The sequence below is a fragment of the Populus alba genome, chromosome 11, assembly GCF_005239225.2.
Source record: "Populus alba chromosome 11, ASM523922v2, whole genome shotgun sequence".
NCBI classification, from domain to species: Eukaryota; Viridiplantae; Streptophyta; class Magnoliopsida; order Malpighiales; family Salicaceae; genus Populus; species Populus alba.
In genome coordinates, this window is record NC_133294.1 from 12,177,695 (window position 1) to 12,203,446 (window position 25,752).

Below are 25,752 nucleotides of genomic sequence, written 5' to 3' on the forward strand. Positions count from 1 at the left end.
TTGTTGTGTTTTATCCATTCAACAAAAAGCATACACTCTTGTTTTTTTTTTTTTTTTGTTAATAGGGCGACCGGTCATAAATAATAGTAGTTGATGTATTCTTAACTAGTTGTTTTTTGGTCACCTCTAGTGATAAAAAAAAAAAAAAAAAAAAGGTATAAGTTCTTAGCTCCTATAAACCCAAATTGTTTGTTTATTTTTTTTACCTCAAAACACCTTCAAAACTATATATATATAAACACTTACCAACCCTAAACCGCCCAAAAATCAGTCTAAAACAAAAATCAACCAAATCATAAAAAGTCAAACAAACATGATCTATTTTTTACTAGCATGTTTAGAGAAAAACACATCTTTATTGAATTTCTATTGAGAAGAGAAACTTATTGATACAAAAATCATTCTTTTTTGTGGTCAAAATAGGGCTAACTAATAATTTTTTTTTCCTTTACTATTTTTCAGCAAGTTTTTCTCTCATCTCTTAAATCCAAACATTGAAAAATGTACAAAATAAACTTTTGAATGAAAAAAATTATGAAAAAAATAAAGGGAATGAAAGGGAGGAAAAAGGAAATTAGGTGGATTGAAAAGCATTTTTTTCATGAATTTTAGATTGACCATGCAATTTTCCAATATTTAATGGTTTGGTTCTCTCACTTTTAACTTTTTTAAAAACAAATTGACAATTAACAAACAATATCTGATGAAATTAGATCACACAAGGATTAAATTAAAAATAAAAGTTAAGATGTAGTAATTAACTGAAAGAACTAGAATGAATAGTGATAGCCACCTTAGATATTTAAATATATTTGTTAATGAGAAAATAGTAAGATAAAAAAAGAGCAAACACATAGTTTATTCACACAAAAAAAAAATACAAATACGCATATTTGCATTAGTTTTGGAGTACAAAAGAATTCACATATAAAAGAATGTGATAAATCCTATTTAGGATGAAACCAAGCTCCCAAAATTTACAATGCATGCTAGCCATCATATATTTTCTGCGCACAATGACTATATACAAGCAGTTAACACAAAAAAACTAAATGATTTTAACTTTCTCTTATGACAACAACTCTTGTCCAAATAAACAACGAAGCCATCAAATTGAGAAAATCAGAGCTGAATTCAATAGGCAATAGATGAATAAACAAAAACATTTTAATGGGTTTTTTTCCATCTTTATGAAGATTTTATTGTTTTATCTTTAAAGAAAAAAAAGGTGTTACAAACCATAAGAGTTGGAAAAAAAAAAAAAGGACAATGAGAAAATTCAAAAGGAAAAAAAAACTTATAGCTAAAACAAATTTGAGAAAAGAGTGAAGAATAACAAGTATTCATAAGCAGAAGCATGTGATTGATTAGATATACCTTTAAAGTTTCTATAAATTTCATCAAAATCAAAACTAAATTTTTTTATGTGTCAACCAAAAAATACCCAATGATTTATTTTGAAAACATGATTCAAAACAATATTCTACTTTTCAAGAATCTTATAATATTGAACAATATTGATTGAAGCTTTTTTGTTTGAGGATGAGTCTCTTCTCACTTAGAACTCTAGCTTTTGTATATATCATTACTACATACTGAAAAAAAAAAACTTTTAATTTTTAACTAAGAGAGTTGACTCTCCTTGCTAAATAAGGATAATTGAGAGATTTTCTCTCTTAATAGAGATAAAATCTCTCGTTAATATGTCAAATTATAAGAAATTATTCTAACAATTTGAATATTTTTGTTTTCTTTTCCATATAATTTGGATCAGGCATAACCATGAGTTCTCAAACATAAAATAATGGTTTGAAAAATCTTTTATTTCACTTCTGGAATTTCTATTCAAGTATTCGCTATTAACTAACAACCTTTTTAATGGGTGAAACCAATAAGATAATATTTTTATAGGATCAAGATGAGAAAACGTTTTACTCACAATCTTTTTCAAGAATCAAGATCAAATATTCCAATGGCTTACAACCAATATTTTTCCAAGTTCAAATATAACTTACACTTTTACAATAATTATGTCTCTCATAAGAATTCTCACACCTTACAATGAAAATAAAGATATCAATAAAATTGAGCCCAAGCATTTAAGAAAGTAATAATTTGATGTAAAGAAAGTTTAAAGCTTTGTAAAGATTATAAAAATAATAAAAGTTTTTAGATAACAGAATTTGTAACCACTTGTAAAAAGATAAGCTTGTGTGTTATCTCATATGAAGTGAAATAGTGGTATTTATAGATAAAAAAACTCACACATAGCCATTAAACATTTTGATTTTTTTGGAGTGTTCTTCCTCTTATTAGGAATGCCATATCACCATTTGTTTTTTAGAGAAAATGATTTGTTGTAAAGGTTTGAATATAAAAAAGAAAAAATTTAACCACTTCAGACAAGTTAGCTCTTCTGCAAAAAGTCAAGTACAACTCATAAAAAAATCGCGAGTTTACTACTTTAGCTAAAATTGGTTAAATTTTTTTTTAATACAAGAACCCATATATGAGGACTTTTAGCTAAAACTGAATAAAAAGCTTTTTTGGTGATTAAAAGTGCAAGAACACATATGATAAAGTTCAAATTTGAGTGGTAATACCAATATTTTGTATAAAATAATTTATTATAAGGTATCTTTCACTATGTGTAGGTTTTTGAAATAAAGAAACATTGATGGTAACAATTTTGGATAAAATTCATTTTTTTTTATAACAAATTAAATTTTATAAAGACTTGATTATATTAATATAAACTTAGGCATCTTCAAGTCATATTTACATCTAAGGAGTTCATATTGCTTCAAATTAATGTAAAAAGATTCCTATAACATTAAAAATTTGACACACACACACACACACACACACACACACACACACACATATATATATATATATATATATATATATATATATATTAAATTCACTAATTGTTATTATCATCAAAATAATTAATCCATGATTTTAAAGACCTTTGGATTAACAATCCCTCTCTTTTTATATTGAAAACAATTTATGCAATAAGAATATAAATATGATATTTAATATCATGCTCCCCTTATCACAAGCAATTCATGCAATAAAAAAATAAAGATGATATTTAATATTATACTCTCCTAATCAAAAACAATATAAATTTTTAAATATTATAAGCTCCCTATATCAACTTGAATGTTTGAGCTATAATAAAGATATAGCATTTCATAAATGTATCATCATAAAATATTAATCACTTGTCATCATCAAAATCATAACCTACTATAATAACTTAAAGAACTAAAATTCATGCATATCACAATCCACATTAAACTATAACACCACATTTTTGTCTCTAAATTAATAAATGTTAAGCATACAAGCACTACATTTTTGTCCTTCTTTCGTACGTCGAAAAAGAAAGCATCAAATAGCAAATAGATACATGATATTATATAACCAAATAGCAAATTCATAATTTAAATGGAAATAAAAGCACATCAAACATAGTTAAAACCAATATCCATTGATTTAAAGATTGTACACCAAATCTTCTTGATCTCATTTCATGTCCAATAATCTTCTCTCATGTTTAGCCAAAGTGTAAGAATATTAAGTTCAAAAGTTTGTCTCTTTTTCAAAGGATTAAAAAAGTGTAAATATGTATTTAACTAGGCTCATTTTCGTCAACTTATAAATGAATGTACAATCAATTTTATATTTTTATGTAAACATGTATTAAATCCAAAACATATTTTTATATTTTTGAAATGAGAAGTTTTTTTACTTTGTTTTTAAAAAATTTGATTGAAAATAGGTATTTTAATACCATGCTCACTTCTTATAGTATAATTATACAAACCCGATATTAAATAAAAGTTTTGACAAAAGATGCAAGAGACCCACAAATAATTTTAGATTGGTCTTAAAATTTTTTGGATATTTTTTGAGGTTTGTTTGGCAAAATCTATTTTTATTAAAAAAATCAAAGCAGTCAAAATAAGTCTAAAGGTGTGTTTGTCAAACAATCCTTTAGGCCAAAACTCTTTCACAAAAATATTAGCAAACCAAATAGACCTTTACTAAGTGATACGATTTTGACCTGATCGGTTTGACTCGAAAACATTGATTCAACCATGGTACATCAAAAAAGAAGGCATCAAATAGCAAATAGATACATGATATTATATAACCAAATAACAAATTCATAATTTAAATGGAAATAAAAGCACATCAAACATAGTTAAAACCAATATCCATTGATTTAAAGATTGTAAACCAAATCTTCTTGATCTCATTTCATGTCCAAAAATCTTCTCTCATGTTTAGCCAAAGTGTAAGAATATTAAGTTCAAAAGTTTGTCTCTTTTTCAAAGGATTAAAAAAGTGTAACTTTTTTAACTAGGCTCATTTTCGTCAACTTATAAATGAATGTACAATCAATTTTATATTTTTATGTAAACATGTATTAAATCCAAAACATATTTTTATATTTTTGAAATGAGAAGCTTTTTTACTATTTTTTTTTTTGAAAATTTGATTGAAAATAGGTATTTTAATACCAGGCTCACTTCTTATAGTATAATTATACAGACCCGATATTAAATAAAAGTTTTGACAAAAGATGCAAGAGACCCACAAATAATTTTAGATTGGTCTTAAAATTTTTTGGATATTTTTTTAGGTTTGTTTGGCAAAATCTATTTTTATTAAAAAAACAAAGCAGTCAAAATAAGTCTAAGGATGTGTTTGTCAAACAATCCTTTAGGCCAAAACTCTTTCACAAAAATATTAGCAAACCAAATAGACCTTTACTAAGTGATACGATTTTGACTTGATCGGTTTGACTCGAAAACATTGATTCAACCATGGGCCGAACCAAAAATCAAAGTTCAACCCAAAATTAAACCAAAATAAAGATTTAAATCAAAATAAAATCAAAACTAAAAAAACAAAAATCATAAGAATTTCTTACCAAAATAAATCAAACATAAAGAATAATGAAGAATATTCAAATTCAAACCCAACAATATAAACATCAAACCAAACCAGATTCGAAGTAATAAAAGGCAAGATTTTGTTCAAAATCAAGCATAGATCAAGAATCGAGGGTCCATTTACTTTGATTATCATTAAACCAACACAATTTTATTGAAAGAGGGTTTCAGTCTGAAACTAAACCCTAAGATTAAAAAATATGTTATTGATGCAAGAACAACCTAAATTATTAACTAATGATGATGTACGAACATGCAGAGACCAAAATAAACTTGAAAGAAAACCTAAATCTAGTATTCAAGACAATGTTATTCAGATGAACATGAAGAACACGAACTTAGGTTGCTCAGAAAAGGTTTACTGCCAAACCTATAAATTGACCTTCTAGGTCTGTAAACTTCCATATAAACCACATTGTTCATGACAAACATGTTTGAATTAGAAATAACAAAAAATAGCATCAAATCATTGAAAACATGCTTAGGATTTTAACTTCCAAAAATACAGCTCCATTGATAGCCAATAAAACATCAAACTTCAATCCAAAATTGACTTTTTAGGATAAAAACTGAATCCAGAAACCTAGGACATGAGCTGAAAACCTAGAAATATGCATCAAATACCTATTACCACATTTGGCATATTCCAAAAAACATGCATTTCAGTAAGAACAACATTCAAACACCATTCTGAACACCCACCAAATATTAACAACTAACTCAAAGAAACATTAAGCAAAGAAAACAATATTTTTTTTTATTAATTCACGTGAATGCTAAAACATAAAATAGTGCTAAAAAGACATAAAAATATCATCAAACATTAAAAAAAAAAAAAACATAAACACATGTGTAACATCATGGTGATTGTCCTTTCAGAGCGGGATTAGCATGATTAGGAACGATGAAAAGAACAAGAAATTATTGTCTGCTATTAATAAAACCAAAGGAATAGGAGTTGTCACCTAACATTATGGTCACTAGAAAACCTATTAGTTTATGAGAGTCTGGATAAAGTGATAGGTTGTGAATAGGGAGGACGTATCACCCTCAAAATACCTTATTTAGGGTAAGCTGCCTTGTTATTTGTCTAATATAAACTAAGGTCTTATTGTGTTTTCTAACCATTGATCTGTATAAGTTTTAAAAAAGTCATTCTTGGTAAGGATGTCCTTATCTTATCAGGTTAAAACTTAGTTAGTCTAAAGTCAAGACATATAAAAAAAGGAACTATCTTTTATTTAATACCGAAAAGGCATCTTACGTACAAGTTTACAATTTCATATATTAAACAAAATAAATTTTTGGTAAAAAGATTTAGAACATATAAAATAAACGATAAAAAAATCATTTATTAAAAATCAGAAATAAATCTTACGTATAAGTTTGTAATCCCAAATATTGAAAGAAAAAAAAATATTTTTTTGGTGTTTTGAAATATAGGCTAAATTCTCATGTATTTAATATACTAGTTATTAAACCTAAATAAAGATGTATTCAAAGTATGACAAAATATTTTTTTATGTTTTTCTATAAGAAAATATGCAAAAATAACCTATTTGTTTTAGAGACTTTGGCATATATACATAAATAAATAAAAAAAACACATTTTTTTGGAATTTTTTATAAGTAATTTTGATTTTTTGGGGAGTTTTCAACAACAGACAAGTATTTGTAATATTGGATCAGTACTTTACAATATAAAGTTTATTATCCTTGAATTTAAATTTAAAAAGGTCCTTGGATTTTTTCATATTTTTTTTGAAATTATTTGGAGGTCTGTTTGGTGAAACCTTTTTTTATTCAAAAACATAAAAATTGTCAAAGTAGGTATAATAGTGTATTTGCCAAACAACCCTTTAGACCAAAAAACCTTAACAAAAAGAAAATTCAACCAAACAAAGCCTTACAAACTAACCTAAAATTGACTTGTTCGGGTCAACCTATAGTGTTGGTTCAACCATGAACTAAGCAAAAAAAGCAAGATTTGACCAAAAAACTAACCGAAAAAAAAGGTTTGAACCAAAACAAATCAAAGTTAAAAAACACAAAAAAACATAGAAATTTCATAGAAAAACAGATCAAACACACAATTGAATGAAGAACACGATGAATGTTCTTCATGAACCTAAAAACACAAAACACTAAAGAGACCAAGTCATAAGCAATAAAAAGCATGCTTTTATGCGCAAACCAAGATAGATCAAGAATTAAGTGTAATTTTGCCTTGATCATCACTCAAAATTCACATTTTTATCAAGAATGAGTTTTGGTTTAAAAATTAAAATCCTAAGATTAAACCCACAAAAACATGATATTGATGCCTAAAAGTCCTAGATTAATTACTAATAAAATATATGAACCTGCAGAAAACAGAATTGAATCAAAACGAGCTCTAAAACTAGTATATAAGACAATATTCATAGGATGAATACAAAACCAGAACTACCTAGAAAACACTGCCAAACCGAGAGTGACCCTTGTTGACCTTCAAAACATGTTTTTTGGTTTTACCAAGACACATTATCAAAAACCAAACATACTTAAATTAAAAAGAATTAATAAAAACAACAAAATCATCATAAACATGCAAAAAAAAAAAAAAAACCCTCTAAGTTCAAAAATATCAACCTAAAGCAACCTACATTTTATGCAATTTGGATCCAAACCAAACACTTTATCATTACACTTGACTCAAGCAAAACTCAAAAGGCAAGAACATGCTTTAAATAGACTAGTAAAATAGAAAAACAAAAACAATATAATAGTGTCATTTAAACCCCCCCTCAACAAAAGCATCTAGAAATCAAACAAGTTAAAAGCATTAATCCAAAACACATCCCAGGCTAAAAATACATAAACTTATGGTAGTTATTACCCAGAAACCAAACCTAAACAACAAGAAAGACATACATAAAAACCATAAAAATAACTAAAAATAACATATTAAAAATAACAAAGATTAAATCACATCTTAAAAGCATCTCAAACAAAATACTAAACTATCAAATAACAGTTATAACATGAATAAAAAAAGGGAGAGGAGTGCTCATTGAGCTTTACCTTCTCATTAAAAGTTGAAGACTTACCTAAAAAAATGAGAGTAATGGGTTTCCTTTTGATTCCTTTTTGATTACTAATTGAATTCATAACTTCTATTCGAGCTCCAAAAGACCAAAAATCTCTTCCTTCCTTCTTTGGCACCTCCTTTCTCCCTTTTTATTCCAAAAGTCTAAATATTTTTATCTCATTTTTCTTTTATTATATGTGTTTTTTTCTTGCATCTGACCCCCTCTCATTCTTTTCTCTCCCTCTTTATAGTCTTTCAAGGGCAAGAGGTTACAAAACCACTTTCCCCTTAGTGGTATTCTAAAACTAACAGGTAGAGCACTTCTTTATTTTGTTAGAGATTCATTTTTATTTCTCTTTTCTATCAATTTTCTTTGTCTCTAGGTCTCTAGCAACCTTTGGGAGTTTCTTGAAAGAGTTGGGAGAAAAAAGTTGAAACTAGTCAAAAAATGGTTGACTAGGGGTGCCTCTTCTTTGATTTAATTGTGGTAGATAAAATGTTATTGGAACAAAATAAACCATGGACATTGTAAAAGAGATGTTTTTCTTCAACTAAAGCAAACTACACTCCATTTGGAGACTTGTAGCTTTTTGCCATTAATTCAAAGTTGGACCAAAAACTATTGAAATTTTTGAATCAGTCAAAGCTGACCTAGGACAAGAAGTTAAGGATTTCCATATGGCAGGTGGGGTACAAAAATCAATCAAGGGTGACACCATCATGAAGAGGGGAACTCTTATATTAGTCAGTGGTGGTTGGAGCCCAAGAGGTGGTTAGAGTTGCCAAGTTCATTCACCTAACAATGCCTACTCGATAAGCTAAAACTGAAAGAAGAAGATGCGCAATATCTTGAACGGTGCCGTTTTGGCTAAACCCTATAAATTATGTTTTTTTTTTTTTAATTTGAGATTTGAAAAATCTTCAATTTGGTCTTTGTTATTTAAATTTCATCACACATGCCCTCAATTGGCTTTTAAAATTTTTTAATCTATTCAATTGTGCCTTTTGAAATCTCAAAATGCCTCCTCTGATTTTAGTGTTTTTTTAAGTGATCCTTGGTTTTGAATTTATTCAATTTGATCCCTAATAAACGTTGAACTTTCAATTTCTTTCAAATTGGCCCCTGCTTTGATCAATTTTAGTCTCTAGAGTTACGCGTGTTTTTGCTAGTTGGTGGGGTCATGAAAGTCTTCAATTTTGACCTTCCAACAACCTTTAAACTTTTAACTTCTTTCAATTGAATCCCTGATTGCAACAATTTGGTTTCTCAAAGTTTCAATGAAATCCCTATTCTTTGAATCTTTGAGAATTGACCCGATTAGGCCTTAGAACTTAATTTTTCATCAATTAAGTCCTTGATTGAATCCTTAAAACCCATTAGAAGTTTAATTAAGTCATTAAACTTAATTAATTCTTCTAATTTTAGCCAAATAGGATTCCAAACTTAAACTTTATCTCAAATCAAGTCTTTCTTCAACCTATCTTGATCTTTTGTGGTTTAAGGCTTGTCTTCTTGTGTCCTGAAAATATTGTTTTGAATTTTTTTTTCTGAATAAAAATGACAATAATATAAGTAAAAGAATAAAAGGTGTATATTTATATAAAAATAAAAATAATTAGGGTTCCAAAATTGGGTTATGATGTATACTACAACATATTTGTAATTAAAATTAAGAATTAAAAATGAAATTAGATTATAGTTTATCATATTTCTTTATTTTGTATTTGATTATATTTATTCTATTGTTTATGAAAACTAAATTTAGTTTTTTTTTTTTAAAAAAAGACAAGATAACTAAAATACTTTTTAATTTTTTACTATGATAAAAAACTATACAAAATTTTCAAAGTTGATGTTTTGAGAGAGAGAGAGAGAGAGAGAGAGACAGAGAGAAATCTACACCATTGTTGTTAACTCGTAAAATTATACGATTCTACGAGTCAACATGTATCTAACGTATGAAATCGGACTAAAACTTGAAAACCAGTAAAATCAGACTTAACTCGTGCAAAATCAGCAAACTCAGTCTGATTTTACGAGTTTACTAAATTTATTATATGAATCAAGTCATATTCAGATTTGACCTTAAAATGTCTGCTGACCAGTTTTGCGAGATTGAGCATATCTTTCAAACTGTATATTGGATATAGCTAAATTTTACACAAAAATATTAGACACATGAAAATATATTGTAGCACAAGTTTTAGGTCAAATGGAGTTTGGGAACATAATATTTTAGATGGTTAATGTTAGTTGACGAATCTTATCAAATATGTCAAACTAGACCTTTGTGTATTGTTTAAGACATATCTAGAGCTACCAGTAGGATTTTATAGTGATTCAAGTTGGGTTGGAAACTAGACATTTGAAGCTTGCCAACCATATATCGTAGGCCCAATAATTTATCAAGACAAGAGAGGTTGATATGTTTGAAATCAGGACTCAAATCCATCAAGAATATTAAAAAATTAGAGATTCAAGCTACATGGAGAAATTTTAATATGAAGACTTTTTTGTATTATTTATTTATGAATAATTATTTTTAATTTAAATTTTTTCTAGCGCATTAGATATTGTTTAGAAGTTTATTTCATTATTGAATTTATGTTAATTAATTTCTTATTTAGACTTAGTAGCTTGCAATCTAAAATGGGTCTATGAAGAGTTATTGTGATGGAACAACCAAGTTGTTAATGAATTATGTGTAATTTTCATTGAAAATTTTTATTATGACTTACTTTTTATTTTTTTTCAAGTCATTAATTTATTGATTTATACTATCTTTCTTATTTTACTTAGATTTTTTCATTGATTATAATATTATTGATATAATTATCAGATTTAATGTAATTAATTTTTTTAATTAGAATTATCAAATATATATAATTAGTTAATTTTTTTATTTTATAATTTTACAATCTAAATTTATATTATATTTTTTATATATATTGTCTTGATCGTTTCGAATAGCAGGGAAGGAGGCGTCGCGTTACAACTTTGAGAAAACAGAGCAAAGAATCCTTAACGGGCAAACAAACCACACTTGAGATTGTCGGTGGAGGATTTTGCTGGATTCACGTGCACCCTCTTATTGTACCTGCCAGCCTGGCACGTTTTGGAGCTCGCACCCCCACAAGGGCACAAACGAAAGGAAAGATCCCACAGTATTAACTAAAAAATAAAAAAAAGTGTTTTTGATTTTTAATTTTTTATGTATTGAAACTAAAAATAAATTTAAAAAAAATAAAAAACATTATTATTTTAATATATTTTTAAACAAAAATTGCATTGAAAAAAAATCCCAAACACTATTAAAGCTATGTCGATACCTCTATTTGGCTTTTTTAACAATTTCACCCCCTTAATTAACGTTAACTACGAAAATGCCCCGGCTTAGGCTTAAGGATGTGTGGTGCCTTTTTTACAATTAGTTTGATGCCGTGCCGACACTGACATGGCGAATTATTCTATAATCAATCAGCCACGTTTGGTAATGGTATTTACACTTTACTTGAACAACTCAACCAAGGTTACGAAATGACAGACCAGCTAGCTATCTAGTCTCTCTCTCTTTTTTTTTTTTTTCTTTTTCTTTTTTCTTTCCTCTATGGTAGGAGTATATATTTACTTATTCTAAGTTCATTTACGATAAATTTATGACTTTATCTCTCACAATTTTTATTTACAATTTCATAACGTTTTTAAATAATGCAATATCATATATATAAAAAAACCACTCTCAACCTACATGTTTAAATTACATGAAAAACTTAAAGAAAGATATTATGAGTCCTATTTAAAAATAAAAATACATTAAAATGAACCATAATGTCAAGAAAACAAGAAAATATAATAAGTTTTTAGGAATATGGTAATGATTATTTTTAAAGTGTTTTTTTTATGAAAAACACATTAAAATAATGTTTTTTATTTTTTAAAAATTATTTTTGATATTAATATATAAAATGATCTAAACACTAAAAAAAATATTAATTTAAAATAAAAAAATTAAATCTTTTTAAAAAAATATTTTTAAAAACACAAAAAATAAATAAATGCCAGGCATTAGGTTGGCATAGCTTATTCCTACCTTTGTTACATGCAAAGGCTAATTAATTCCTTGCCTTTCTAAAGAAAGGTTGAACCACGACACACGATCACTGAGTCTTTCGTTTCTCGCCCAAAAACCAAGCCATCTTTAGTGTTCCATATCTGTGTGTGCAACCAAGTCTGCTGAGCTCATGGCGTGTGGACTGTAGAAACCTTTATGGACTCTGATTCCCATGCTTCAAAAACAGATGATTGTAAACACAGGATTCCATCTCAACTTAAAAATGTAAGAGAGTTAATTGAAGCAGCCTTTCAATTATTTTATGCATCTCATCCTTTCAAAATTATTTGTTTCTAAGAAAGATTATTTTATGAATTAATTGTAAATCAGTAAAATATATTTTGAAAAACAGATATTCAAAATATTATTTCAAAATAAATTTTTTATCATATAGCAAGCCGTTCTTTTAAATTTTGATTTTAAAATAGAATATATATATATAACTGGCACTCTTCTAGACTTTCTTTAATTAACCCCACAACACTAACCAACATAAAAATCTATGTCTATATAAGTATTTTTTAAGAGTTTTTTTTAGTACTATTTATTGTATTCTTTACTACTAATACAGTAAACTAATTGTACATATTAACCAATAGTGTGCAATTATTGGTGTGGCATGTAAACATATATTTTTACTTGTTTCATGGAAAAACTGATTAATGGAAAACATTTTCTTGTTAGAAAAATTTAGTTTAATTTTTAGAAAAATATTATATTATTTGTTAATTATATCAAATGTAGTTTTCAATCTTTTTATTATTTTATGTTGTTTTTTTTTTAATTTTTAATTGTACTCTTTAGAATTTGATTTTTATATATATTTTGATCATATTTTTTTTTTGTTATTTATTTTTCTCCTATTTTTTTTATTGAAATTTTTTTATTTATCAGATTTGGTCTCATTCTTTTTATTGCAATTTATTTATTTTAAATAATTAATAAAATTATTTTTTTTCAATTCACCGTCCTTCAATTTTTTTATTTATCAGATTATATCATCATTTTTTATTTTTATTTTTATTTGAGATAATTTTATGAAATTAAATTTTATTTTTTAATTTCATCATCTTTTAATGTTTTTATATGTTAATTTAGTCATATTCTTTTAAAAAATCTAAAAAAAAATTAGAATACTAATAAATTATTTTTCAATTGATTTTTATAATATCTACATAAAAGTATTTTCAACCACTTAGGAAGATAAATGTTATAATTTAAAAGGGCACCGCCATACTCGTATAATTTCAACATCATCACTGTCGTCAGTGCGTGGAAAATCTTGTGGTCAGCAATTTGACAATTAATAATCGGCGAGAATCTGGTAAACAGAGACACAATATCAGTACCGATCCACCAGAATCGAAGAAGAGTTAATGACATGACCTCCAACACCGGGTGGGTCCTATAGTTCTGGGGCCCATCGGACTTTGGTGGGGCCGTCCAGTGCATGCGGTGAAGCATTGTAAAAAGAGGAAGGAGAGAGTAGCGGAGAGGCAGTGAGCGTCGGGGTATATGCCATTCTTGTGATGTTAGTCTTTGTCATGTGCGTCTTTTTATTGTGTACTTCTTAGTGCCTTGATTTCTGATCAAGTGATTCTCAAACCACGTGATCTTTTCCCTGCCGCTCCTCTATTCAACCAATAATCTTTCTTTTCTTTTCTTTTTTCTTTTCTTGTTTTACAATCTTCTATTAGTTTTAGTCAAACGATTAAAGTCTGTTGTCGTCTTTCCAATTTCATGCACACCCTTTTTTTTTGTACTATATATCGTTTTAATTGCTTGATTCCGTTCGAACATTTATTTGATTGAAGCACTTCTATCTTTTGTAAATCCTAATTTATGATAATAATAATAACATATTAATATATTATGTAAAATACATATAAACAATATCAAATTCATAATTTAATCAATACATATTATTAATACATAATTAATAGGTAATGAACCCAATTTAAATACACTCAAAACCCCTCTACGACCCAAAAAAAAAAAAAAAAGGTTTACCTAGATCCAATAACAATGGCTCTAGGTAGCATATTTGTGCTTATTTTTCACCCTTTATCGGTTTAGGCTTCTCGCTTGGGCACGCCACTCTTGTGATAATTTTTCAGGACCTCCATGCATGTCTCTTAATATTTTATATTGATCTAATATGTTTATTTTGAATGAAATATAAATTAAAATGTTACATAGATGAAATGACTCTTCAATCCCTCCTCTTTACAAAAAGACAAGACTCATAGACTATAAATACTTCATTAATCCTCCAAGTTCTAGGTTTACAATCTATTCATTCTCAATAATTTTTAGCACATATATTTTCAAAGTTAATATCTCTAAAATATAATTTCACTTCCTCTCTATTGAAAAAAAACTTATTTATATATTTAAGAGTCCTCAAATCTATAGAGGATATTTTATAAGTATCAATTATTAGGCACCTTGGCTTACCAGGTATGAGGTATCAACAACCAACCACTTTTACTAGAGAAAATGGATTAAATTACTAGAACTAGAAAATTAACTAATTATCCAATATATAAGTCTTGCTCCCAACCTAGTTGAATTTTTTAGGACCTTATCATTGGCATCATCTATTGGAAAATGAACAAAAAACTAGTTCATTCCTATTTCTCAGCATTTTTCATGACTAACAAAATCTCAACATAGCGGTAGCTATATGAGCAACTATGTCTATGACTATGCCAATAACATGCTAGTAGCTAAGCCAATGTTTATGCTTGTTGTTACGCCCACGATTGTGCCAACGACTACACCCATAACAATGCCCACGGTTATGTCTTCAGTTTATACCCACAACTACACTTCACAACTACGCCCCAAGGCCATGCTCACAAATAGTTTTTAAGGTGGCTTGTACATGCCTAAAGGTGTCACCGGAACTTGGGGGGACTCTGATGATACACAAAAAATGAATTCTACCTATTATATGAGTTCCATTTATTAGGTGAGATCAACCTGTTAGACAAGCCCTACACTTTTTGAGGGATTGATATGAGGTCTCTGCAGTGCAATAATACCACTCTGAAAGAGATTTGTATGAGGTCTCTCTAGTGTAATAGCATTACTCTCCAATGAAGGGATATAATTTTTTTTTTTTTAAGGAGGCTATTGATGAACTCAAATTTAACGGGCTTTAAACCCCCCAACAGCCCAAAAAAAAATGGGTTTAGGCATTACCTGGACCCATCGACAATGGGCCTTAAGCAAGATATCTAGGCCTATTCCCCCCCCTAATAGGCTTAGGCAATTCGCTTGAGCCCTACACTCCCTCGTTAATTTTTTGGGATTTCCACACAAGTCCCTCAATATTTTATATTGATCTAATACATATTATTTTGATTGGAACACAACTTAAAATATCACATGGATGAAATGACTTTTCAACCCTTATCTCCACAAACGAACAAGACTAATGAGCTATAAATACTCCATTTATTACATTTTATACATTAATTCTTAGAGCATTTATTATACCAAAACAAGAACAAACACTCTTGTTTTTGAAATTTAAAGTTCTTAAAATGTTTTTTATTTGAAAACGTATTAAAATAATATTTTATTTTTATTTTTTAAAATTTATTTTTGACATCAGCACATCAAAACGATCCATAAACCCAAAATAATAAATTAAAGCTAAAAAAAATTCAATTTTTAAAAATACATGGTTTGACCGCAAAAACAAACACCACCTAATAGCTCATTTGATAGTGTAGTACTGGTTGTTTTTTTAAAGTGCTTTTCGCTTGAAAATGTATTAAAATAATATATTTTTTTTATTTTTTTAAAATTCAGTTTTAAAATCAATATGTTAAAACAATCTGAAAATATAAAAAAGAATTAATTTAAAATAAAAATTTTAAATTTTAAAAGTTTTTTAAAAATACTTTTCAAACATAAAAATAACCGGGTTCTAAATATTGGGGTTAAATGCAGTTTATTATGGGTGTGTTTTGGAACGCTATGTAAACCGCATTCCAATTTTTTTTTAATTTTTTTTGTTTAAAATATATTTTTTTATATTTTTATATTATTTTGATGTAGTGATATTAAAAGTAATTTTTAAAAACAAAAAAAATATTTTTTTTAATATAATTCTAAAAAAATATATATTTTAAATACTCAACATTACAATACAGGATATATATTCAGAAGCTGTCTTTTCTCTCTCTCGCTTAGTAAAAAATATTACAACAAGTAGACACATAGGATGGCTTGACAAGTAAATTAATCAAAACCCAAACCCATATTCATTTACCTCTCCTCCAAGATCTCTCTATACAGAGTTCCCCTTCTCCTCTCCTTTCTCCTCCAACTCACTTCAGTTTCAACACCTCCTTCTCTCGTTCGCCAGGACTCAGCACAAGAAGCCTCATACTCTCTCTCTCTCTCTCTCTCTCTCTAAACACAATGCAGCGGCTTACTATACTCCTTTCTCTACTTTTCCTCCTGTCCACTTCCACCACCTTCACTCGTGGCCACAATATTACTCGCATACTTGGCAAGCACCCATCTTTCTCCACTTTCAACCACTACCTCACCCTAACCCACCTCGCCGGAGAAATCAACAGCCGAACCACCATCACCATCTGCGCCGTCGACAACGCAGCGATGTCTGAACTCCTTTCAAAACACCCATCAATCGCCACCGTCAAAAACATCCTTTCCCTCCATGTCCTCTTGGATTACTTCGGCACCAAGAAACTCCACCAGATACGAGAGGGAACGGCGTTGGCAGCCACCATGTTCCAGGCCACCGGGTCGGCTCCTGGGTCGACCGGATTCGTTAACATAACGGATGTTAAGGGAGGGAAAGTGGCTTTTGGACCTGAGGATAATGAAGGGAATCTTGATGTCTTTTATGTCAAGTCTTTGGAGGAGATACCTTACAACATTTCCGTTATACAGATCAGTAAGGTGTTGCCGTCGGACGTGGCAGCGGCGCCCACACCAGAGCCAAGTGCTATGAATATAACTGATATAATGTCAGCTCATGGGTGTAAGGTTTTTGCTGATACTTTGATTGCAAATCCTGAAGCTTCCAAGACATATCAGGTAATTAACAAATAATTTGATTTTTCTTACGTGTTAGTTAATACATACTTTTCACTTGTTTGTATTAATTAATATCGATAATAGATCGCCATACATTAATCAATTCCAAATTAATTTTGAAGAAATATATTTTTAATCAATCCCAAATTAAATTTGAAGAAATTTATAATTATACAACTATTGATTTGCCACCAAGAACTTAATTCCATGTCGGTCAAAAGTTATGTAACAAGTGTGCCCGTGTAATGTGGATATATGATTATATATTTTTATTTATTTGATTTTTTTTATAGAGTACTTTAAACTAGCCAGTCGCTTCGTGTTTTCTTTCGGTTGTTTTAAAAAATTATATCTTTTTTAATAAATCATAATCCTTTCTAAAACATTATATAATATTCATCATAACTAATATAACCGACATTTTCTAAGACTTTGATGAGGTCTTATAATATTGATTATATAGTGCACAATCTTTCACCGATTAATATTTTTATTTTATTTTTTTGGCTTAGTTAAATTTAAATTTATTATTTTCTATTTTATGTATCTTTTATTTATGGTATTTTAATGAGATTTTATTATATTTTATCCTTGCTTATCAAGTAGCCCACGCCATAGTTATTAAACTCATCCCGAGGATTGATCTGGTCAAGAGATCGGGCCTCGAGTCATATAGATTAATTCGGGTTAACTAGAAAAAAAATATATATCTATATTTTAATATCTCACATGAAATTTTTTTTGAAATAATGCATGTGGATATAAGTTACTAAAAAAATAAATGAAATGTAATATAGTTATTTTACGTTAAAAAGTTAAGAAACAATCTATATTGATGTAAATTATTGAAAAGAAAAAAAAATAATATAGTTATCTCTTATTAAAAATTTAAGAAATGATCTATGTGGATGTATGCTATAAAAAAAAAAGTGTGATGCCAAATATTTATAAATTAATTTTTTTTATTTGTTAAAAAAAAATCAGGTGTTGCTTAGATTACATCGGGTCATTCGAGTTTCATGTTTAGCGAGTGAATTAACTGAGTTTGACTGGACTAATTACAGCCCTATATTTTATGATTTGAAACTTGACCAAGATCTTAAATCACTCAAGTTCGAGGTTAATCTGTTACACCATAATTCATATCTATAATCCACATGCGCGCATTCTAAAAAACACATAATATTTATTATAATTAATAAATTTCTCTCTTTTCTTTGGATTTGTTGAATTTAAATTTATTATTTCATGTTTTGGTTGTTCTTTATTTATTACACTTTGATGTTTTCGATAATATTTTATTATATTAATGATATTGAAAATATTTGATTTTAATATGTGTTGATAAAGAAGCTACTATTAAATTACTTGCATTGTAATTCTCGTCTCCCGTTGCGAACCATTGATGGAATTGCAACATAGACTTGATATCTTCCTTTAATTTGCAATGTTATCACTTATTATTGACATTAATCTCAAATGATGGCTGCTTTCAGGACAATGTTGATGGAGGATTAACAGTGTTTTGCCCTCTCGACGATCCATTCAAGGCCTTTTTCCCTAAATTCAAGAATTTAACAGCTTCTGGCAAAGTGTCATTTCTTGAATTCTTCGGTGTCCCTATTTATCAGTCCTTAGCTATGTTAAAATCCAACAACGGAATCATGAACACTTTAGCTACAGATGGCCAAAAGAAGTTTGATTTCACAGTTCAAAATGATGGTGAGGATGTGACGCTCAAGACCAGGAGTATCACTGCAAAAATAGTTGGGACCTTGATCGACGAACAGCCACTGGCTATATATACCATTGATAAGGTCTTGCTGCCGAAGGAATTGTTTAAAGCAGCACCAACACCAGCTCCAGCGCCGGCCCCGGAGAAGGAGGTGGCTGATGCGCCAAAATCTAGCAAACATAAGAAGCCATCCTCCGATGTTGTTCCATCAGACTCACCGGCCGATTCACCTGATGGCGACGTAGCAGATCAAACAGCTGATGACAATGCTAGTGTGACATTATATGGCGGAAGACTTGTTGCCATGGTATTGAGTTTGTGCTCAGGGCTTTTGCTGCTGTAAGTTCCTTTAAATTGAGAATTTTCTACTCACGGCGAGGAATAAGTCAGACCTCGAGGGCTAATTCATCACCCATTTAGAGTGTGTTTTATTTGTTATTATTTTTTTTTTTCTCATTTTATTTGTCTTTTATTTTTGTGTATTTGGAAAGTTTGTGAGCTGAATCTCGCGGCAGATACTGTAGATCTATGGAAAAATATTGTTCTTGTCATCGTAATATGGAACCTTTGTGTGCAAATGACTGGAGATTTCCAATTCTTCCACTGCCTCGTTTCTAGACGGCATAGATTTATTGATTTTGGTAGTTTGATTTTTGCCAAGATTATGCCATCCAAATACTATATGCTTATTTTAATTTCATTTTCTATCAAAAGTATATGAAAAAAAATAAAAAATATTGCAAATCATATGCCACCCGAACCCAAGATCTCAGGCACAGTAAAATGTCTGCTGTCAGTACAAGACTGACCACATCATTCCTTCTGAGGCTTTTGGCTGTGGCAAACAATTCCAAGTAAAGAAGATTTCACGTAGAAAATGACAAAAGCCATCCGTAAAACAGGAAAAAAAACAAAAAAAAGTCTCCTGCTTGTAAGCAGTATTTTTTTTACCGATTAAATCACCAATAAATAATATTTGTCGGCATACTTTTTATCGGTTATATCATATTTCATCACAAAATTTATCCGTAAAAAAAATAATTTTATTAATGGTTTTATAAAAATAAAATATATGTAAAAAAAAATTCATGTTGAAAATATACCAACACATATATTTCATCAATGATAATGACATTCCTAGTAAATATGTTTATCTCTCAATTCTGCTGGAATTTTTTTAATAAATGTTTTTTAACTCTTTATTAAATGCCAATGGATATATTTTATTTGTAAATCTATCTGTGTATATATTTTTTTTTTTAGCTAAATTCATGTTAGAAAAAACTAGTGATTTTAAAACAAATAATTTAGGGCCACCTTTAACTTGTACGAGGGGAGGAGGATGATTGAACAAGTTTGAAAATGCAAATGTACAGGGGACGTAAACATTCAGGGATATGCAAATACGATTGGACAGAGCACTGGTCAGCATCAAATAGGTTTAAGTTTCAGAAGTTACTCCTGAGGGCCTTGGCTTGGCCGTGGGAGGAGTTTATCTTCTTCCGCTGCTCCTAAGTTCGAGTTTTTATGTGCACGCTTGTTATCATTGTGGTACTTTATATGTCCACTGAGTTTGCAGGATGTTCAGTGGACCGTGAGATTAGTAGTGGTACGCGGAAGCTGGCTCGGACACCCACATAAATAAAAAAAAAAAAAATTTCAGAAGTTACTCGCATCAATCATGCCACCATTGATATTTAATGCTTAGTTTATAAATGATAGCGTGGGCAACTGGATCCTATGCAATCCTTTTCCTCTAATGCATGACTGTTTAAATATTTATTATAAACGGTTTGTTTTTTTGAAAAGTATTTTTTTTTTAAAATAAATTATTTTCTAATATTTAATAATATAATAAAAAATAATTTCTTGAAAATCACCTCTAGGAAACAAAACGCAGCCTACTATTGTTATAACTATCTTGTTAAAAATTGTCGTTTTTCGTATTTTTTATATACTTTATTTATGGCACATTAAGTAATCTAAAATCCATTTGAAAGCTGAGATCAGACGATGGTACCAAAGTAAATTCAAGGAGGAAAGAGGAAGTTGCAGGTTTATTACATTTTAAAATTAAAAAAAATTAATCTTAATATTAATAAGTTTTTTTTACAAGAAAATTTTCATTAAATTTTTTTTATTAACATGGATGTCCGAATTAACTTGTGCGTACCTTAATTAATCCCACAAACCTTGAAGTTGACGACCATATAAATTTCTAGTGACTCTGAGGTTTGTGAGACTCGAACTAGTAGCTTCTAAAAAAACAAACCTAAAGTCTGACCAGTTGAGCTATACCTTTTAATATTAAAGAGGTATATATTTAGATTAAGAAATGATTTTTATTGAGTTTAAATTAGTGTTTTTTTGAATGATTCGGTTGTGTTTTGAGGTTATAAATAATTCATTGAGTTTTATGATATTTTCTTTTGTATTTTTATATGAAAATATGTGAAAAATAAATTTTTGAGTCCAAAAAACCCTAGCTTAACTTTTTAAATACACAACTGATCAGAATCTAGACAAGTAAATAACTCATAGTCTGCTATATGTTTTTTTTTTTTTTTTTAATAAAAGAGCCAATAAGGTGTTGTTTCCTTTTAAATATAAAATATAAAGCTAGACACACGAGTTTAGTCTTGCAAGACCATGCAACCAAAACATTCTTTCTTTTGTACTAGGTGCGAAAGCCCAATTTATTTGGTCCAGCACCTAACCACTTTCTATAGTTTATTTCCAATTATTTTTTTTGAGATTTTTAATGAAATGTACAATTAATAAAATACTTAATATTATATTTAAATTATTAGTCACTTATGCCACATTTTTTATATAAAATTAAAGAGAAACAATTTATTTTTAAATTATTATATACTTGATATGCGAAAAAATAAAATTGATTGTAGATATTTAATCAAAATTAAATTTCTATTAAAAAAAATAGATTTTTTTATATGATTTTATCTCATTAACTAATTTTTTTTTCCTTCAATCACATAAAAAATATAAAGACATTATTTTTTTTAATTAGAACTTGCTTTTGAGATCATAATGAGTTTTTTTTTAATTAAAAAAAATAATGCTTATGATTAAAAAAAAATATTCTTTTGTTAAATAATAAAGATATACATTTCTAATACTTATTTCAAACGATTAAAATTTTAAACAAGTATTTATTTTAACTGTTACTACTTTTTTTTATTTACATTTTTATTTTAAAAGCATGTTGCTAATAATAAATTATGCATTCTTTTTAAGAAGATGAAGACTTTTTTATAATAATATTATCGATTGTTTTTATGAATAATTATGTATTAGCTTGATATGCAAAATTTCTAAAATAATTTGTTTACTAATATTGAATAAGACTAAAATATCTATTTTCTTAATTTTCTAATTATATTTTTATGTATATTTCTCTCAATTTTATTAGTCTCATATTGTTTTTATATAGCTGTGGATAGATAATCAGTTAATAATTTTTTTTAATTGATTCTTGCTTTTACAATAATAATAATTTTTTTGCTTAAAAAATAATGTCTCTAATGAAATAACATGTTTTCATGAAAATAAAAAAAGAAATGTGTCAATAAGAAAAATAATTTTTTATTTAAAACATTCGCTTTTTCTTTTTAATTTAAATTGTTATAGTTTTCTCAAATAAACTATGATACTATTAAAAATTTATTTTATTGTTGAAATAAAAAATTACATGAACCAAAGAAGATAATTTTGTTGAAAAAAAAATATATTTCTCTTCCATATTTTATTTGTTATCTTTATGTTTATTATTATTATTATTATATAATTAAATAAAAATAGATTCTAAAAATAAAATTATTAAACTTAGTCAAGCCCATGATTTACATCACGTGTTTAACAAATTAATTTAGATTGATTCAAGTTAATTTAAAATACCACCATTTTATTTAAATGAAAAAACATTACAACATTGTTTTCAAATTTCTTTTTAAATTAAAAATTTTAAACAAATTATTTTAATATTTTAATATTAAAAATAAATTTTTTAAAATTAACAAATATTTTAATATATTTCTAAATAAAAAATATTTTTAAAAACAATAATATTACATTCCATATCTTTCACACCAAGGTAAAACCACAAAAGAACCTTAAGAATAAATGCAACACCGTGGTAAAAATCAGAAATCCAAATGGGCTGTAATTGCAATCAAATCTCCACCGTCTGTCCCTCTGTCTCCGTCGCATAACAGAAGAGAAAATTCGCATTCTTCTCTCAATTTGTACTTAGAACTCATCATCAGTAGATTTATTGAGTATTAATTAATGACGTCGATTGATTAGAAAGGAAGTTGTGGATATTGGAACAACTGAAGCAGCAGGCGGATCTCTTCCATTACTGGCTCGCCTCTAAATACCTGTGCTGGCTCCTCCCCTCCCCTCCCTTCCAGTTCCAAATGGTAATATGTGCTGATTGGGTTTTCTTTGGCTGTTAAATGGAAACAGAAGAATTTATTGCAATCTTTATCAAACGAATGAATTATGCTAATTGCGTCCTCCAATTAACCATCCGCCATGACGATACATTCAGTTTTGAAAGAGTAAAATTACCTTACATTTTGCTTCAGACAGAAAATTTGATATAAATATTGATCCCCTCAATGATCTCCAAACTGCCGTGTTTTTGCAGAAAATTAAGCCTGAACGGAATTTGACTGTGGTGGATTTTCTTGTTTACTGTGTTTTCTTGGCTGTGTTAAGAACTTTGTTACATGGAACTGATGGTTAAGTGTCTTTTGACAGGCTGAACCTGGCTTGGAAGGAAGGGGAGTACAAGTGCAGATAAACGTGGAGCATTGGAGCACGCTCACCATCAAGTTTGACAAAAGCCATCCACTGGAGTTTCGCAAGGTAATTCCTTGGAAAAAGTTCCAGCGGTAAAGTCTACTACTGTCATCTTCGATGAAACAGGGCAGCATACTGCAGGAAAGAACCAAGTTTCACTGCAACTTGAAGATGAATCAAACTGGGAAGTGCTGAACTTTTGAGTTGGAAAGGAATGGCAATTTCACCATTTATTTCAGTTAGTTCTCCACATAGTCAATCAATGGATTTGTTTAGTGATGATCAAAGTGTGCCTGTACATGGATGGAAACTGAGGGAATTGACTTTGAAAATTTGGATCTCTCAGATAGCGCACTAGAAAGTGTAATTGCTGTGGAGCGGCTTTGCAAATCTGTTTGCCTTGAAACACCTTTATCCCATTTCTCTACTGCACATGACAAACATAAAACACTAAATATATATCAGCCTGTCCCTGTAGGATTTTTAGCAGGGATGGAGCTGACCAACACCATCAATACGAATTGCAATACTGGCAAGCAACTTGAGGCTAATTCCAATTGCTTCAGTGACAAAGTGAACTATACCTTGCATGGGAGTGATCTGCATGGGGTGTTAGGAAACCTTATATGTCTCCAGTTGGGAAGCTCTGGGAAGGAATCACATTGAAGTCTGGCAGTTCAGAGAAGAGAGTGAGCTCAATTCCAGATCTTCCCTGCTTCAGTGAAGAAAATGAGAACACAAATGAGGTACCTGAAACATTTCAGGATGGCGATGGTTCAGAACAGACGGTTAGCTAAGTCAAAAGAGAACCACTTGTTGATATTACAAAAAAAGTTCTAATCCTTTGATAAGCCAGCTATCACTGGCATCACGTAACAACCTGCAATCTGTTATAACTGAATGAACAGTTATAACAGACATTCAGTTACACCAGCTGTCACTAGTAACTGCTATTCAGTTACACCAAGTTGTCAACACCATCACGTAATATATGTGTATATATATAGGATCAGTCGTGTAATCAGTAATTAATAAGAAAGAAAGAGAAGCTGCACTTTTGCATTTGCTATCTCAGTTCATCTTGGTATCAGAGCTTTTCCAAAGATCCAGTAGATGGCTTCTGCTCCCACTCAGTCTTCTTCAGCTGCCGGTTCTCTTAGCTCTACACAAACCACAACAATGGCGCCCTTACCTTCTTATCAAATGCTAAACCACACGTTGCCTGTAAAGCTTGATCATACCAACTACATCCTCTGGAGGTCTCAAGTTGACAATGTGATTTTTGCCAATGGATTTGAAGACTTTATAGATGGATCGACTATCTGTCCAGAGAAGGAACTAAGTCCAGGAGTCCTCAATCCAGCTTTTGTTGCATGGAGACGACAGGATCGCACCATTCTGAGCTGGATATACTCCTCCCTCACCCCACCGATCATGGCGCAGATCATAGGTCACAATTCTTCTCATTGTGCATGGAAAGCATTAGAGAAAACCTTCTCGTCATCTTCAAGAGCCAGGATAATGCAATTAAGACTAGAACTACAGTCCACAAAGAAAGGATCTATGACCATGATAGATTACATCATGAAAGTTAAAGCAGCTGCAGATAGTTTAGCTGCTATTGGAGAGCCTGTTTCTGAGCAGGATCAGGTTATGAATCTCCTTGGAGGCCTTGGAGCAGACTACAATGCAGTTGTTACTGCAATTAACATTAGAGATGACAAAATCTCTATTGAAGCTGTTCACAGCATGCTTCTGGCCTTTGAACATCGCCTTGAGAAACAAAGCTCAATTGAACAAATTTCAGCCATGACTACCAGTTATGCATCCTCCTCTAGTAACAGAGGAGGTGGAAGAACATACACTGGTAGTAGAGGTCAATATTACAATTCTAATCTCAATAACTACAGAGGCCGTAGCAGAGGAGGAAGATATAGACAAACTGGGAGATAT

At 29.3% G+C, this 25,752-nt stretch overlaps 1 protein-coding gene across 1 annotated transcript; it reads left to right on the top strand.

Moving 5' to 3' along the window:
• The first annotated feature begins 16,454 nt into the window (after positions 1-16,454).
• Positions 16,455-19,550, top strand: LOC118035373 (fasciclin-like arabinogalactan protein 1). The gene is made up of 2 exons (XM_035040927.2): positions 16,455-17,237; positions 18,734-19,550. Exons 1-2 carry the CDS (start codon positions 16,593-16,595, stop codon positions 19,313-19,315), a joined length of 1,227 nt encoding a protein of 408 aa, XP_034896818.1. The 5' UTR covers positions 16,455-16,592; the 3' UTR covers positions 19,316-19,550.
• The last annotated feature ends 6,202 nt before the right edge of the window (positions 19,551-25,752 follow it).

What these genes read in the sequence shown, in the direction of transcription:
- LOC118035373 (XM_035040927.2), top strand. Translation starts at nt 16,593, where the DNA reads ATGCAGCGGCTTACTATACTCCTTTCTCTACTTTTCCTCCTGTCCACT. An exon ending in AAGCTTCCAAGACATATCAG is followed by an intron (nt 17,238 to 18,733) that starts GTAATTAACAAA and finishes GGCTGCTTTCAG; the next exon opens with GACAATGTTGATGGAGGATT.